Below are 18122 nucleotides of genomic sequence, written 5' to 3'. Positions count from 1 at the left end.
GAGCCTTAATCCCCCACAAGAGACATTGGACTTGATACAGTGGGTGTACTGTGCTCTGTACAGCCAGGAGGCTGTGGGACATTGGCTGGAAAAGCTGCATCAGATCACAGGGTGTGAACTGTACCTAATAGGCAACTGGTGTGCCACAATAAATGCACTGTTTGGACCTTAAAACCTGTTGTCTGCAAAGGTATTTGTGAGGATGATCCCCTGAAATAAAGCTACCTCTCACTATGTGTGTATATATATATATATATATATATATATATATATATATATATATACTGTGTATATATATATATTTATATATATACAGTACAGACCAAAAGTTTGGACACACCTTCTCATTCAAAGAGTTTTCTTTATTTTCATGACTATGAAGGCATCAAAACTATGAATTAACACATGTGGAATTATATACATAACAAACAAGTGTGAAACAACTGAAAATATGTCATATTCTAGGTTCTTCAAAGTAGCCACCTTTTGCTTTGATTACTGCTTTGCACACTCTTGGCATTCTCTTGATGAGCTTCAAGACGTAGTCACCTGAAATGGTCTTCCAACAGTCTTGAAGGAGTTCCCAGAGATGCTTAGCACTTGTTGGCCCTTTTGCCTTCACTCTGCGGTCCAGCTCACCCCAAACCATCTCCATTGGGTTCAGGTCCGGTGACTGTGGAGGCCAGGTCATCTGGCGCAGCACCCCATCACTCTCCTTCATGGTCAAATAGCCCTTACTTTCAAAGTTTTCCCAATTTTTCGGCTGACTGACTGACCTTCATTTCTTAAAGTAATGATGGCCACTCGTTTTTCTTTACTTAGCTGCTTTTTTCTTGCCATAATACAAATTCTAACAGTCTATTCAGTAGGACTATCAGCTGTGTATCCACCTGACTTCTCCTCAACGCAACTGATGGTCCCAACCCCATTTATAAGGCAAGAAATCCCACTTATTAAACCTGACAGGGCACACCTGTGAAGTGAAAACCATTTCAGGGGACTACCTCTTGAAGCTCATCAAGAGAATGCCAAGAGTGTGCAAAGCAGTAATCAAAGCAAAAAATGGCTACTTTGAAGAACCTACAATATAACATATTTTGAGTTGTTTCACACTTGTTTGTTATGTATATAATTCCACATGTGTTAATTCATAGTTTTGATGCCTTTAGTGTGAATTTACAATTTTCATAGTCATGAAAATAAAGAAAACTCTTTGAATGAGGTGTGTCCAAACTTTTGGTCTGTACTGTATATATATATATATATATATATATATATATATATTTATATATATATTTATGTATAAAAAAACTGTTTCCTTTTATTTTAGTTCATCACTTTGGTGTGCATCTATTGCAATAAATTCATAGTTGCCGATTGTATCTCAATTTAGTGTCAATAGTATTCTTATATCAAGCAGTTTCTTGATTAATAGCAAACTTGCAATGCTTTATAATGATCTGTATCTGGTTTTCCCTTGTTGATGAACGGCTTGTTGCTTTATAGTAAGCTACGTTGTCAACTACTGTGAGTTATGTACATATCATAGGTGTTCTCATTTACCTTGATCAAGTCCACAGATAATCCTAGTGATAACTTGGAGACTTGTTACTCACAGATCCCACCGTAGCAGACAGTTCTCCTTCCTTACCGACCAGCCTCGCTCTGCTGTATGCCGGCTTCAGTGTACGCCGGCTTCGTGCGTGCTTTACTTGCGCATGCGTTCTAGAGGCACCGGGACACCAAGGAGGAATCGAACACTCTCTGCGCTGCAATGCTTTTAGATGCCAGTGCACACCTTCGATACTTCAGAAAACCGCCACGGTGGCATCTAAAAGCATTGCAGCGCAGAGAGTGTTTGATTCCTCCTTGGTGTCCCGGTGCCTCTAGAACGCATGCGTGAGTCAAGCGCGCACAAAGCCGCCGTACACTGAAGCCGGAATACAGCAGAGAGCGAGGCTGGTCGGTAATGAATGATAACTGTCTGCTACAGCAGGATTTGTGAGTAACAAGTCTCCAAGTTATCACTAGGATTATCTGTGGACTTGATCAAGGTATATGAGAACACCTATGATATGTGCATAACTCACAGTAGTTGACAACGTAGCTTACTATAAAGCAACATTGTAAGCCGTTCATCAACAAGGGAAAACCTGATACAGATCATTATAAAGCATTGCGAGTTTGCTACACACGTAGTGTTACCTGGATTTTAATACCTCGATTAATAAAGAATATTTTTATACTTTTTGCTGCTCCTGTTGCTCTACAACGTGTTCATTTTACTTCACTAGAGTGTGTTGTGCAGGTATATTGAAAAGTTCATCTACTGCTAAGAGAAATTCCATGTAACGTGAAAGTACTGTACCTGGAAAAATGTCCTGGGTTTTCTTGTTTTTCCAAAATTTACAGTAGCTCATATTTACTAATATGTTTCTTAACAATGACCTGTTTTTCTATGCAAGAAAGTCTACCTAGTCCTTTGTCTAAAGACGGCCATACACATTCACCAGCTATTCTTCCTGGCACCCCCATACACACACATGTATTCTGTGGGCCATCAATAGGATTGGGCGAAAATATTAACTTTGCGCTAATCTTCTCTTGCTCGGCACCATCTGGGGGGAGATCCACACACACATTAGACTGTTGGCCAAACCTGCCGTTCTCGGTGTGTTCTGCTGACAATACACCAATGTGCATGGGAGCCTTAGGGTACTTTCACACTTGAGTTGCTGGATTCCGGCAGGCATTTTCGTCGCTGGAGCTGCCTGCCGGATCCGGCAATCTGTATGCAAATGGAAACCATTTGTAGACTGATCCAGATGCGGATCCGTCTCAAAAATGCATTGCAATACCGGATCCGTCTCTCCCGTGTCATCTGGAAAAACGGATCGGGTATTTTTTTTTTTTGACATTTTTAAAGGTCTGCGCATCGGTCAATGTGGCAATTTTAATGTCGGCTCCAGCACTAATACATTCCAATGGTAAAAAAATTCCGGATCCGGCATTCCGGCAAGTGTTCAGGATTTTTGGCCGGAGAGAAAAATGCAGCATGTTGCGTTTTTTTCTCCGTCCAAATACTGTAAAAGGACTGAGCTGAAGACATCCTGATGCATCCTTAACGAATTGCTTTCCATTCAAATTAAAACTGATCAGTTCTTTTCTGGTATTGAGCCCCTAGGATGGAACTCAATACCAGAAAACTTTGACTCAAGTGTAAAAGTACCCTTAAGGATGCCGTCTGGAAATAGCTGTGAAGTTGGAAACAATTGTATGTTAATATCTTCTGTTTCTTTTTTATCACCAGACGTATTTTGATATTGCATTCCAAGAAAGATCACTGCAATGATCTGGAAGACCTTCCTAGATGAGAAAAATTAGAATCTGAGATCAAGCACCATGAATGGAAGGACATGCAATATGAACCACAGAGCAACTGGCACCCCACAGGGACCTGGCATGATTAGTGGACAGCAGATTCCACCAATTAGAGTACATACAGGTACTCCATGTCCATCTTCTAATAGTGCCACACCCAGTCCTGCTAATGGGAGCCTATATTTAAAGATGCCTCTGGGAGGTGGAGTGGCACCACAGAGCAGTGAGAGCACTGTCCATTTACCTGCTTTAAGTCCTAGGAGACACGTTATCACAAATGGAAAACCTATATTCCAAGTACCACAACCACCTAACCTGCAGCCATCTCTATCCAAGCCAAAGCAACAGGAATTTGGTTCTCCCTTTCCAGCAAACTGTGTGAAAGGTAAGTACTCATTATGGTGTGATGTCTGTCCTAACCTGTTTGTAGGGTCTGTTGAGGTGTTGAGTCACTTCAATTTGTATGAAAAGAGTGGGTGTTACATTCTGTTGTAGATTGTGAACTTCAGTGACCCAGCTTCATTTACAGTATGAGGTTTACTTAGAGTCCATGGACTCATCACAGGCAACCATGTATTGTTACTGTATGTCTCATGTGTAGTCATTTTTTGCAGGACACTTTCACAAAAACTATTAATTGCAAATATTAGTGATATGTGTTTGTAACTGCCAAAACATTGTATAGTACATTTCACTACTATAATATATATTTTTTTCAATTTAACATCACTGATCTGAGATTTTTAGGAATGGAATATACCTGCCAGGTTTTGGTTCATAAGTATTTTTATTGGGGCAAACTTAAATTGCAGCAATAATTAAAAGATTTTTTAAATATTGGTATAAATTGTAGTTTTATTTTATTCATCCCATACCGAAACATGTATGTCTTCAGTAACACTCTATTCAGTGGCGTAACTAGAAATGACTGGGCCCCCCACCCCTAAGCATCTTCTTCGCAACCCCCTCCTCCCATGGATCCCCCACTCCTGTGGCTAGTCAAGATCTCTCTCAGACCAGGCCTGGAAGCCGCTCCATTTCCTACAGTGTCACTGTACCTAATGTCATTTTAGAATACTGTTGAGGGGGGCCTGACAATAAAATCTTTCATTCCTCATCCTGGGTGGGCCCTTTCTGAGTACAGGCCCGAAAACAGCCGTTTGACCTGCTTCCCCTATAGCTACGCCCCTGACTATTTAAAACATTGCTTTTTTTCTTATCTATGATTAAGAAAAGCGAAAGTAGCTTTATTGCTGCCCTCTAACTTGAGAACAAGCAAGGGGAATGGTGGCTGTTATAGAATGAAGTCTGGATGTGCTGCTCCACCTTAAAAAGATTAAAATAAACAAATCACCTGGTCCAGATGGAGCACACCCTTGTATCCTAAGGGAATTAAGAATTCTATGGGTCTGTTCCACAGGACTGGTGCATAACAAATGTGGTGACAATATTCAAAAAGGATATGATATGCCAATAAGTTTATTATTTGTTATAGATAAATTGTTTGATGGTTTTCTAAGAGATACTATGCTGGAGTATCTCAATGATACCCGTATAACATAACAGCAGCATGAGTTTATGAGGGATCAGTCCTATTGAACTAATCTGATAATTTTTTATCAAGAGACAAGTTCTACACTGGACTTGGAGGAGGGGATGTTGTATATTCTGTACTGTGTCACATAAACATTTGATACATAAAATAAGAATGCTTGGACTGGATGAGTGTGTGAGTGGGTAAGTTACTGGTTCAGTAATAGAAGACAGAGGGTGGTTATTAACAGTACATACTAGTAGGGTTCCTTATGGGCCAGTATTGGTCCTATTATCTTTAGTATATTTAGTAATGATCTTGTGTAGGAATTTGCACAGTAAAACTAAAATTGTGGCATATGATACTAACTGTAAAGTAATTAAAATAAATTGCTTCTACAGATGGATCTGGGTAGGTTGGAGGCTTGGGCAGAGCTGTGGCAAATTATTATTATTAATTATTAAAGCATCTTTCATTCCAAGGCGCTGTACATATAAAAGGTGGTATACATAGATAATACAGACAATTGCAATAAGCTTGACCAAGACAAGTTACAAACTAGTACAGAAGGAGAGAAGGCCCTGCCCATGAGGGCTTACAATATACAAATGAGTTTAGCACTGATAATAATAAGGTTATGCATATGAGAAGGGAATATACATGTTGCCCATGTAAAAGGACTTTAGGTGTTTTCACAGATTGGTTTTTGGTGGCTTTTTTCTGCACTTTTTTTTATTGCACCTGTGTTCTTTGCAGCATTTTTTTTCCATCTCCAGATGCAAGGGAAGTTGCACGTCACATTTATCAGAAGGCATTTTCACAACATAGGGCTATGAGCCAGATGTCCTGCTACAGGTGTTCCATTGACCTCACGCCACCGTTCTTAATGGCTATCATGGGGCACAGGTAAACAGCAATGGATGCTGGAATGGATGTCTATCCTCTTCAATAATGAGTCCTGCTTTTATCTCAAACACAATGGTAGTCAGAGATTGGTCTGGAGACCATGTGGGCAGTGCCATGTAGAGGCCTTCACAAGGTAGCATCACACCAGTCCTACTCCCAGGATTATGGTGTGGGGTGACATAATGTAAACACCAAAAACGAGGATACTGTTAGTATAAAAATAAATAATTTTATTGAATTACATCAGACAATAAATATCACTTGTAGTCAAAAGGGATGGGATGTAGAGAAGCGAGCCTCTAAAAAATGGGCTCAACAATGCGGAGAAACGCATTGGAGGAAAATTGCACCTTGAGCAGCCACAGTTGTCAAAATAATAAAGAGTCGGGTGACAATCAAATTGATAATGGATAACAATGATAATGACATATCACATCAGACCTCTAACATGATTATCCAAAAAATCCTTTCACCCTCCTCAGTCTAGGACTCAGGTTGAATGTCAGACTACGGCAATATTTAATAATATAACTGGTGGACAAAGCTTGTAATCATGGTAACTACTTGACACTAGGTGGTTGTCACGCCCATGTTTATTGTCCTGACTCCTGATCCGCATGCTGTTGCCTGCGGTTTGGTTTTATTGTCAACCACATGGTGAGGGCTGCTTGTATGTTGTATGCAACATGTTTGTACTTGGCAGTATAGCAGCCTGAGCTGTTGCTAGGCAGCTTGCTGTCAAGTGCATGCGGTTACACCTGGTTGGGTGTGTGTGTGTGTGTGTGTATGTATGCACTTTGTATGTCTGGTGTGCACAAGGTTTATGTAGGTGTGCACTGTGACACTTCCCTTCACTTGTGGCTGCCCGTGGCAACGTGTTGTATTGTGTACATGTGGTGGCAGTGTCTCGGCCTTCTGGCTGACTCCCAGGACATGGTTGCCACGCATGTCGTTGCCTGCGGTAACAGCTGCAGTGTAATTGTTTATTGTACACTTCCCCTTTAAGTGGCTTTTTCTCTTGCCTGGTGTAGGAAGGGTTAACTCCCTTCTTAGTGTGTGAACACTGGGTGTGTCTGTGGGTGTGGCCACTTGGGCTATTTAGCTTCCGCTGGATGCCTGTATCTGAGGGGTACTTCAGCCATGGTTAGCTGGAGGCATCCTCCTGGTTATATACCATCTGCCAGTGAGGGCCACCCTTGTGGTCATAAACTTTATGTCTGATGTTAGATGATATCTTTATGGTCTATCAGTTTATTGCAACTATGGATGTCCTGGTTACCTGTGTGATATGTGTTGTGTGCTGTGTCCCTTAGTGTTTTGTGGACATCAGTAGTCATGCACGGGTTCCAGTCACCGTGGCTGTGGCAGGTAGGTTTGGAACTGCTTTAGTTCTCCTGCCATATCCATATGTTGTATTTGTTCCCCTTTCATTGCAGCTTGGCCTGTGAGACTCCTGTTCGTCCGCACCTAGGAGGAACAGGTCGTCTTGCCCTGCTCCTAGTTCAGGGCCACCCTGAGGGCTAGTAGGGACCCCAAGGTTCCGGAGTATGAGCCCTCCTACCATCAGGGTCGGCTCATACAGCTAGGAGTCAGGGTCAGAACTAGGGACGTAATAGGAGGTGACCTGCTCCCTAATTCTGTCGTCCTGGCCAAGCAGCGACCACCATCTTCAGTCATCGCACGGCTGAGGGTTTTCCCCATCCTCAGCCGTCAGTGGTACCGTCAGTCAAGACATCAACTAAGTCTACATACCCATATTTCTGCTGCTCGCGGTGACAATGGATCCCCAAATGCCTCAACCTCGACACGTGTTTCGCCACGATGTGATATGTCATTATCATTGTTATCCATTATCAATTTGTCACCCGACTCTTTATTATTTTGGTAACTGTGGCTGCTTAAGGTGCAATTTTCCTCCAATGCGTTTCTCCGCATTGTTGAGCCCATTTTTTAGAGGCTCGCTTCTTTACATCCCATCCCTTTTGACTACAAGTGATATTTATTGTCTGATGTAATTCAATAAAATTATTTATTTTTATACTAACAGTATCCTAGTTTTTGGTGTTTACTTTGTTTCTTTCTGAGGATTGATGTGTTGCAATTGTGTGTTGTTGTAGGTTTAAGTGGGGTGACATAATGTACAGTAGCTGGACCCCTCAAGTCTTCATTTCAGGTACACTTACAGCTTAGTGTTACATTGATTTAGTTGAGGAATCAGTGGTATGACCATTTCTCCAAAGTGTCCCAGGAGCCGTTTATCAACAGGACAATACCAGGCCACATGTTGCTTATGCTTCTATGAGCAGATTGTGTGGCCTAAATGTTCTACCATGATCTGCAGCATCTCTGGACTTGTCTCCCATCAAGCACATCAGGGATGTCATTGTTTGGCAACTGTAAAGAGAGCTGCCAGCAGCGGCTCTTGATGATTTGTGTGTCCAAGTACATTCAGTATGGCAGAATATTCCTCAGACAACAATTAATAACCTCACCGATAGCATGCCAAGGCGTATAAGTGCATGTATTTCTGCACATGGAGCTCATACTCAATACTAAATAAATTGAGATGTTTTTCATATTTTGTTTCCAATTTCCATAATCCCTTGACTTTTTTCTTTTTGGTGTTGCAATTTCAATGTTGAGGAGTAGATCAGTAAGTAGTAAGTAGATTATTATTTGTCTATATCATTACAAAAAGATGACATAGATGTGTATTAAATACAGCCACAAATGATGTGTGTAACCTGCATATCTGGGTTTTATTCTTTCCCTTGTAGGCTTCAATAAATAGACATTTTCTCTAGATTTTCTGTAACCTTCCTGAGAGGGTATTTTTTCCTGGTGTGATGTCAGGGCTGTGTTGTGCATTCTCAGCCAGATGTCTTCCCTAGCAGAGTATTTAGTCTCACACAGACATTGGGGAAAAGGAATTGCTGTAGTATGTCTTCCTTTTTAGTTTTTACTGTTTCACTTTACAGTAGATGGATTTTTTGTGCCTGAACAGTATGCACTGGCAGAGAATAGTGACCTCCAAGCTGCTGGAAGGTGAGGAAGATGCCAGTTTCCCCTGAAAAGATATGCTACAAAAGTTAACATGTACTAGAGATTTTAGAAAAACAATATGTATGTTTTAAAGTTTATTAGGACAATTTGCTAAAGTAAGCTAAATCTCAGAACCTTTTTAGTTTGCATAGCCTAAATGGCTGTCATAAACAATGAACTCCACAGAATAAACCAATTGTAAGCGCTTAAGAAACATCAGGATTTGATGTAACCCAGATTGTTTTGCTTTTATCTAATAAAATGAAAAAAGTAGAAATGTAAAAAATGGTTTAGGAAACAGACAAGCAACCGATGCCTTCTTTTTGGAACCAGTCAAAGCAGTCAATAGGGGGCATTTACTAAGCATGTTGAACCAGAATTATGGCATGAAATGTGCGAAAAAGAATGAATTTTTAATTTGCACCAAATATATCAATTGTGTTCTCCAGAAATTTCACCATAAAGAATGCATCACGCCAGAAATGCCAAAGTGGGTAGGGCTATCAAATTTGTGCATATTTTGCCTCATTTATCATCCTCTTATCAGCAGAAATGGCTCAAATTGTGGCGGACAATTAAGCCAGCTTATGTGGTGGTGCTTTGTGTAAAAAGTCACATTTATAGCATAAAGATGCTTTTGTCAAAAAGTCGCATTTATGCAAAGAAATCCAACTCTTCGTGGGAACAAGTGATAGGTAAGTAATAAATCATTAATTTTTTTTCTAATATGAGCTAAACAACAGGGTTTTGTCAGTAAATTGACATTAAACAAAAAAATAACAATAACAAAAACGTCCCGAGTCTGAGACAAAAGTCGCAATTTACCAGTGGAAATGTCGCAAATATGCTTCAAAAGTCACAAATGTGTTTCAAAAGTCTCAAATGTGGTCTGGCAGGGAGTGGCTGAAATGACACATTTTGGTTTAAAAAAGTCGCATTTTAGTGCCATTGATGTTAAAATGTCACAAATAGAGAGAAAAGTAGGCGGTTTCAAAAAGTCACATTTTAAAGGTGGTGTGTGCCTTTTCATATATGAGGTGAAACAAATTACGACTTTTGAGTTTGTAATTTCATTTTTTTTTTTTTGGCGCAAATTAAGTCATTATTGATAAATGTCCCCTAATGTGATCTTCACGGCCAAGATAATCCCACCAGAGAAGAATTTGCAAAAACTCACTCCGGAGAATGTATGCAGCAGTCTATGTACTACTGTGTGATGGTACCAGAGATGGTACATAGCATTTAGGCGGGAAAACCTTCCAAAAAGCAATACAATTGATGGATTCACAACAGGGATGACCTTAATCCCATGTGGATCCCTCCATAAGGTTCGGGATCCCTCCCTACTTTGAACTTAGTGGTATTTTGCTTTTAAAATTATTGGGGTTAAGACAAGTTGGCAGAACATGGTGGATGGATATAACATGGCCTCTGGATTATTGCAGCAGCACTGTCCCTAGCGCAGGAGCGCTTGCCACGTGTCTCCCTATGCACAGCTCACAGGACAATGGCGGAGACTGCGCTGGATAAAGCTTTTATAGAGCTCTGACATCACAGGAGATGTCTGCAGATTGGCTAGCTTCACCGCATTATGGGTGATCTTGCATTTTTGGGCTTCTTACTTTCGCATTTTAACACGTGCAGCTGCCATTTTAGGAAAACATGATTAGTTTTCTCTCCTTCACTGCAATGGGAGCTATGGAAACAGTGGAGGGCCAGCTAGACAGTTCCCATAAGCCCACACGGGGCTGGTTCTTAGTCCTATCTTGCCTTTCAAACAGCAAGAAGGGACAATTCCTTTAATAATAGAAGTCCTGTAATTAACACCCATAGAAAGACCTATAGTGGCAAATAGAGAGTACACCACGTATGCACAGCCACCTCTCCATTCACCGCTATGTGATTACCAGAAATAGTCAAGCGCTCAGCTATTTTTGGAACTCCCATAGCGGTGAAAAAAGGGTGGCCACGCATGCACAGCTGCTCTACCTTCACTTTGTCTATAGTACGTTTCATGGCACTCAAGATAAATAGTCGGGTGCTTCAGGTAGGGTCCTAACCCATAACACAATGTAGAAACATGAAACTCAGCACTACATATTGCAACTTGATAGATCCAACAATTGTATTGAATTTAATTCAGTTCAGCAAAATTGTGTGGAGTTTCGGTTCAAATGACCTTCAAACATGACACGTGATACAGGAAACATATACATCAGCTGTAATTCAGGTATACTCATGGAATTCTATTGTACATATGAGATGTTATACTACTATGGTTCTTAGCTGTTTTACCTTTGATGATTTTCCTAAATGTTGGATGGTTACACCATCTCTATATAATTATCAGCTTCTTCCTATTTCACTTAACCTTTAAAATACTCCTGACATTTTGCTGTATAAATTGACAGCTGATGTATAGGTTTTCTCTTTCACTTGTCATGCAGGACATTTTATTTTTTTTTGTCACTAAAAAAGCGGGCATCTGAATGGAAACCGAATGGATCCCATTATAGCCAATGGGTCTGTCTGACTCCGTTCATTTCAGTTAAGTGCTGAATCTCTCACTTTGATTATTTTCGTCATTCTGCAATTCTAACAGAGCAGAACAGCTGAATCTGTGAACGCTCATATGAACTTGACCTAAGCCTCCTCTTCACTAAAACAAAATAGGCAATTTGGGTATCTTGAGAAACTCTGAGAAATTTGTTTCTGAAGACAATGGAGAACTTCTCTTAATTTGTGCATGAAAATAGTTTTCTGCTGCTTCTCTCGCCATTAGTAACCTGGAATGCTTTAATAATGGCCAACTAAAAGATAGTACCAAACAAGAACAATATGTGTGTTAAACCCGTTCTAAACCAAATAAATGTACTTTTCAGTGTTTTAATTGTTTTCTGTATGAATTCCTCACAAATGGAAAGCATGCCTTTTGGTCTTGGTTTATTTCCAATATTGACACAGTTCTACTTTTATGGTGTTTTGGGGGTTATTATTATAATTATGCTTTTTAGCTTGTAGAGTGTGTTGACAGGATAACATATAATTAGACATTAGTGACATCATCGCTCTGTTATCCGTAGACAAAGGCCCTTCACTGTAAACACAACCGTGTTGCCATGGGGACCCATTTGCTCAAGTATGAGGAAACTGCTTGTGTGACCACAAGGCATTTTTACCAAGTATATATTAGCTAATTAATAATCAATCCTTACCCTTGCTTAACAGAAAATATTTCTAGTTATAGACAAACTTTAAGTTGGGTTTCGGAACTCTTAATGGTACAGTGCCCTTGAGTGCTTGTTACCTAGTAACGGATATTTAGTTATTTAGCTGCATCTCTCATATGCCAGCTACTATTTGTTAGCTCCAGTGAACACAAAATGCATTAAAACACGTTCAAAGAATTTAATTCAACAGAATTCTACTTGTGTAAAAAAACATAAAAAATCATATTGCCTATACTAATAAGATATATAGATGAACTCTCCTCCATATCTCTGCATGTCCTTTTTCTCAGGGAGCATTGCCGGACATATAAGTCTCCCAGTGCCAGCTATGGCGCTCTCCACAAGGAGAAATAGTACCACTCACCAAAGCACAGTGGCCTCTTCGGATGATTGGTGGGGGTGCCAGGAGTTGGACCCCCACTGATCTAATATAGATATTGATATTTTACTTGTGGAATATCCTCATAAAGGGTTACATAGTTAATACAGTTGAAAAAAGACATAGGTCCATTAAGTTCAACCAAGGGATAGGTGGGGACGCGAATCCCAGAAGGAAGGGAGTCTCAAATTTCTACACGTTTTCATAAGCATTAATGTCCTTTACTTTTAAGAATTAATCTCAGCCCTTTTTAAAAACTGTCCACCCGTTTCGGAGGTAGTCTATTCCATACAGTAAAGAAGCTTTGGCTCTTTTGGAGAATAAATTTTTTCTTCTCCAGTCGGAGGCAGTGCGTCTTTTAATGGGCATTTTACATGGAACAGTTTTTTACCGTATTTTTTGTATGGCCCATTTATATATTTGTATAGGTTAATCATGTCCCCCCCTTAGACGTCTCTTCTCAAGACTAAATAAATTCAATTCTTTTAATCTTTCTTTTATAACTAAGACCCTCCATGCCCCTTATCAGTTTAGGCTACTTTCACACTCATGTTTTGGGCGAATCCGTCATGGATCTGCAAAAACGGATCCGTTACAATAATACAACCGCATGCATCCGCCATGAATGGATCAGTTTGCCTTGTCTGTAACATAGCCAAGACAGATCCGTCATGAACTCCATTGAAAGTCAATGGGAGACGGATCCGTTTTCTATCGTTCCAGATTGTGTTAGAGAAAACGGATCCGTCCCCATTGACTTACATTGTGTGCCAGGACGGATCCGTTTGGCTCAGTTTCGTCAAGCAGACAGCAAAATGCTGCAGGCAGCGTTTTAGTGTCCGCCTCCAGTGCAGAATGGAGACTGATCAGAGGCAAACTAATGCATTCTGAGCGGATCCTTTTCCATTCAGAATGCATTAGGGCAAAACTGATCAGTTTTGGACCACTTGTGAGAGCCCTGAACGGATCTCACAAACGGAAAGCCAAAACGCGAGTGTGAAAGTAGCCTTAGTCGCTCTCCTCTGTACTTTTTCCAGCTGCAGAGCATCCTTTCTATCGACTGGTGCCCAGAACTGAACTGCATATTTACGATGAGGCTGCACCAGAGCTTTGTAAATGGTAATATTACATCCCTGCCCCGCGAGTCCATGCCTCGTTTAATGCATGACAATATCATGGTAGCCTTAGAAACAGCTGATTGACATTGTATGTTATTTAATCTACCTTCTACAAGGACACCCAAATCCTTCTCTAACAGTGACTCTTCCAGTGTTGCATCCCCTAGGACATATGATGCACAGAGATTATTACTACCAAGATGCATAACTTTACTTTTATTGACATTGAGCCTCATTTGCCAAGTTGATGCCCAATCACTCAGAGTGTTCAAGTCAGCTTGTATTTTATGGACATCTTCCATAGACTGTACAGTACTACACAGCGTAGTGTCATCTGCAAAAATAGAAATGGTGCTATTAATTTCGTCCTCGATATCCTTAATAAATAAATTAAATAATACAGGGCCCAGCACTGAACCTTGGGGTACACCACTTATAACCCGTGTAAGGGATCAATGTACTTGGGGGTCATTCTCACAAGAATCGTCGTCCACTGCAGCTTTCGGGGGCCAAACATTGCATTTATTGGGACATTTTTCATACACAGAACAGTCCAGTTAACAATCACTGGGTTTGATGAGGTTCCCACATACATCAAAACAAAACAAATACCTGGGGTCTCACTACACCTGTTAACGTGGCCCTGACTCATCTGTTCACACACGGAACCCATATGCGGCTTTTTCTCAGCCCGTAGTTCCCCAGCCTCTCCGGCTGTAATCAGTTCCGTACCTGTATGGGGAAGTGTGGCCCAACAGTCCTCCCGACTCCGGCCTTGTGACCCTTGAATCCCGGCGTCACGGCGTTCCCCAAACTTCGGGCTGTCACAATGCCCTGGTCTCTCAGCCTGGCAAGCTGAGACCACACACAGAGCCTCTGCTCTGGGTCTCTGTATCTCACAACGTATCTCTTCCCAGACTTACCTACTCTGAGACGCTTTATGCCAGCCTGATTACAGCAGGCCTCACCTGCGATCACCTCAGGTAGAAAGGAAAACCCGCACTGGAAGAGTGTGGACTGGCAACTCCCTCTACCAAGCCTAGCCACCAGTCCAAGTAAAATCCAGCCCAGAAAATGTATACAAAAATGTCTCAGCAAACTATGCTTTGCTGAGACTACTGCCACTCTCTGGATTTTATCTGTCTCACCCATCTGAGGTACCTGAAGTGGGACAACACACCTTCCAGCACTGTTCATATTACCACACCCGGGACCATTCTGAATAGGAATCATTGACCACAACTCTCTGGGCACGGTCCTTCAGACAGTTTTCAATCTAATTACAGACTATACTTTCCAAGCCTATAGACCTCACTTTACCTATTCAATTCTTGCTGTCTATTGTTACATGTCTAGTAAAAGATGTAACTAGTACCTTATATGTATAAATCTTTTTTGATTTTGTTCTTGATATCATTAATTAATTAAAGGGGTTGTCCGGGTTCAGCTCTGAACCCGGACAACCCCTTTAATTAATCATTCATCTATGAAACATTTTGGCTGATATACCTAGGTTACAGTATTTCTTTGCACATTTGTGGTATTGCTTTTCCTTTTCATACAGAGGGCACATTTTCTACTGAATTAGAGTTGGAACAGTGGAGCTGACCTGTAGTGGGGAACAGACAGCAGGAGTGCCAGGAATACTTCCTGAGTATTCAGCCAGTGTCCTGCTGCAGCGCCTTGTTTAAAAACCCAGCAGTGTGATGTCATCAGAGCACACCCGGTTTCAGTAGCAACCTGATGCGCTATAGAGGAAACATGGAGAATAGGGATGGTGCAGTATTTGGCATTGGATACAGGATAGGCATGGGCGTAACTACTATGGTAGCAAGCATAACAGCTGCTATGGGGCCTAACAACTAATGGTGCACTTAGTAATGAAGTGTGTTTAGGGTGTCATGAGAAATTGAATGCTGCCCATTATATTTTACTATGGAGCCCCATGGTTACCCCTACTGCATGCCTTATGCTTTCTCTAAAACATAATTGTTTGCTTTATTCCTGTGTTGTGACATCACTATATTATTCCTGTATCATGTATGCATTATACCTATATGTGTCATCATTACATGTTTTTTTTTTACTGTGCTGTGAAGAAACAGGTACATAATGTTATTTTTGTGTTATTCCTGTGCTACAATATCATGGTGTGCTTTATGCCTGTACTGTGACATCAGTCTGTATGAGTCCTGCTCTGTGTCAGCACTGAGTAGCAGTGACATCACTGGGCACATTATCCCACCATTGTTACATCACTGAGCATTATCTCTGTATTGTGACATCACTGTATAATCCCTGTGCAGAATCATTAATGAGTAGAATGTTCCTGTATTCCGCCATTATTGCATCATGTTATGCCCCTGAGGAAGGTGGTTAACCAGCAGCAAAATAGAAGACATTTTACCAAATTTTATCCACACGTAGTATAAAAAATTTATGTAAGCAAGAATTTTCACCATTTTATTTCACCCTTTGTGGGTGAATTCAGCAAAATCTGCAACAGATGTGAAATATTTTGTCAGGGATTATTTGCTGGATTGCAACAAAAACGCAGTGAAAATTCTGCTGTGAAAAAATATTCCCATGTGGTCCTACCCTTATAGCTGCAGTACATATGGGCTTTTTATCTTGGAACCAAAACAGCCCTCTTTTTGGCAGTACTTTTTTCTTACAAATGTTTTATGTTACTGTAATGCAGCAGGTGTGGACCCACTGTGCCACTGAAAGGATTTAGTTTTGGTCTACTCAGAGGCTGCTGACCCAGGCAGGTCTAGAGACACTAGTCAGCTTCACCAAAGGGACAAGTAGAAGCTTGGTCCGAGGGTTGGCTGAGGTCAGGACAGGCAGTGTTCATGCAATACAGTAAACAGGGAATTGATCAGGACAGGCAGCACAGAGTCAGAATAATAACCAGAGACTGGGACAGACAGCATGGGGTCAAAATGGTTATCAGGTAGCGTTAAAGCACAGAAGGTCATAACACACAATTGTGGCACACCTTTGCAGGAACTAGACACGGTAGAAACCTTTTGCTCACACACCTTTTCAGAGGGGAAGGTGCCATATAGAGATGAGTGAATTGATTCTAATGAATCAATTCTTTTCATCAACAGGGCCTCTTCACCTGTTAAGGGCTGTCCCCACAGGTAAAGAAGTGTCCACCTGCCCCAAGATTGACAGAGACGGACATTTAGCCTGGCCCTGACAATTTTCTGTCAGATTAAATGTCTGTCTCTGTCAATCATGTGTCAGGTGGAGGCTTCTTCACCTGTGGGGACAGCCCCTCACAGGTGAAGAAGCCCTGCCGATGAGACAAATCAATTCGTTAGAATCAATTTGCTCATCTCTAGTGCCATATACAGTATCCCCAGGGAAGGCTGTCATCGGCTGGGAACACATTAGTATGTGCATTGGCCCTTTAAGAGCCGGAATGAGTGTGTGCCAGCCAGAACTGAAGTAAGGAGGCATGGATGAGTGTGAGTGGCAATGAACATAATGCATCAGGTGGAGTGATTACCCTGACCGCCATGACCACCAGGAGACAGGAGATGCCGGTGGACACAGATCACCGGCATTACACGTACAAAACTTTTCCCTTTCTTGATGACATTAGTATACTTGTGAGAAAATGTTTCTTATTTGTGGCATATTTATTATTAAATTCATAGCTTATTTTTGCTGTAAGCTCTGGTTGGCGCATTGCGTACTTCCAAAATATGGAAATGATGCCAGAACATTAGGCAATGGCAGCTATGAACTGGTGATAGAAACATGGCCTTTTGCTAAGTGCGAATGCCTTCCACTAGTGTGGAAAACAGTTTTCAGTTGCTCAGGCTTATCTAGTTACAAGTAATAGAGCTTGAAATTAAGATAGGTCCAAGCTTTTCAGAATTCTGAATGTGTAATCTTAATACAGAAGGATCAATTTAACTCTATAGTGGAAAATCCTACCTCATGCTTGAACTGTTGTCGGATAGCTTTATATTCCTATCCAGATGCTTTACCATTACTTTTTCCACTTTGCAGTGAAGTAACATGGTTAGAAATAATTCCTTAGTTACTTATTAGCACTTTTTTCTTTAAGCTGCTGGAGAACATTCTGTGTCATCTATAGTATGTGACTATTTCTATGGTCCTTAAAGTGCACATGTACTTTTAACATAGCACAGGGACCTGTCAGAGGTTTTCAGTGGTTGGCAGGCCCTAAGGTGAAACCCCGCACTAAAGGGGCCTGAATAGGCGAGAGGAGAGGGAAATAAGCTGATGCCACATACCTCATAGGGTAACAAAGAATACACATATATCCAACATGTCATATCTTTTTTAACCCTGTAAGGGGATTGTTTGGCTACCAACAGATACATAAGATTTTGGGTTACGCCAGTAAAGAATATCTGTCACCAAAAAATGCAGTGCAATCTGCAGGCAGCATGTAATAGAGCAGGAGGAGCTGAGCAGAGTGATCTATAGTTTTGTGAGAAAAAATTCTGTAAAACCTGTCATTTATAAATGTACATCTCTTGTATTTC

The 18122-nt window shown here is 41.0% G+C and overlaps 1 protein-coding gene across 2 annotated transcripts in view; it reads left to right on the top strand.

Annotated features, from left to right (window-relative positions):
• GLIS3 (GLIS family zinc finger 3) overlaps positions 1-18122 on the top strand; it is a 437296-nt gene that overhangs the window by 38318 nt on the left and 380856 nt on the right. Inside the window, exon 2 of one of the 2 annotated variants that reach the window (XM_040417126.1) lies at positions 3311-3766. In XM_040417126.1, the coding sequence (XP_040273060.1) occupies positions 3403-3766 (364 nt within the window). In that variant the 5' untranslated portion in view covers positions 3311-3402. Of the gene's footprint in view, positions 1-3310; positions 3767-8814; positions 8867-18122 lie in introns of those variants that run through there. The other variant, XM_040417127.1, reaches the window with a different exon arrangement.

This window comes from Bufo bufo, chromosome 2 (assembly GCF_905171765.1).
Source record: "Bufo bufo chromosome 2, aBufBuf1.1, whole genome shotgun sequence".
NCBI lineage: Eukaryota > Metazoa > Chordata > Amphibia > Anura > Bufonidae > Bufo > Bufo bufo.
Note: the sequence above shows the minus strand (reverse complement) of the source record. Positions and strands in the feature narration are given on the sequence as shown.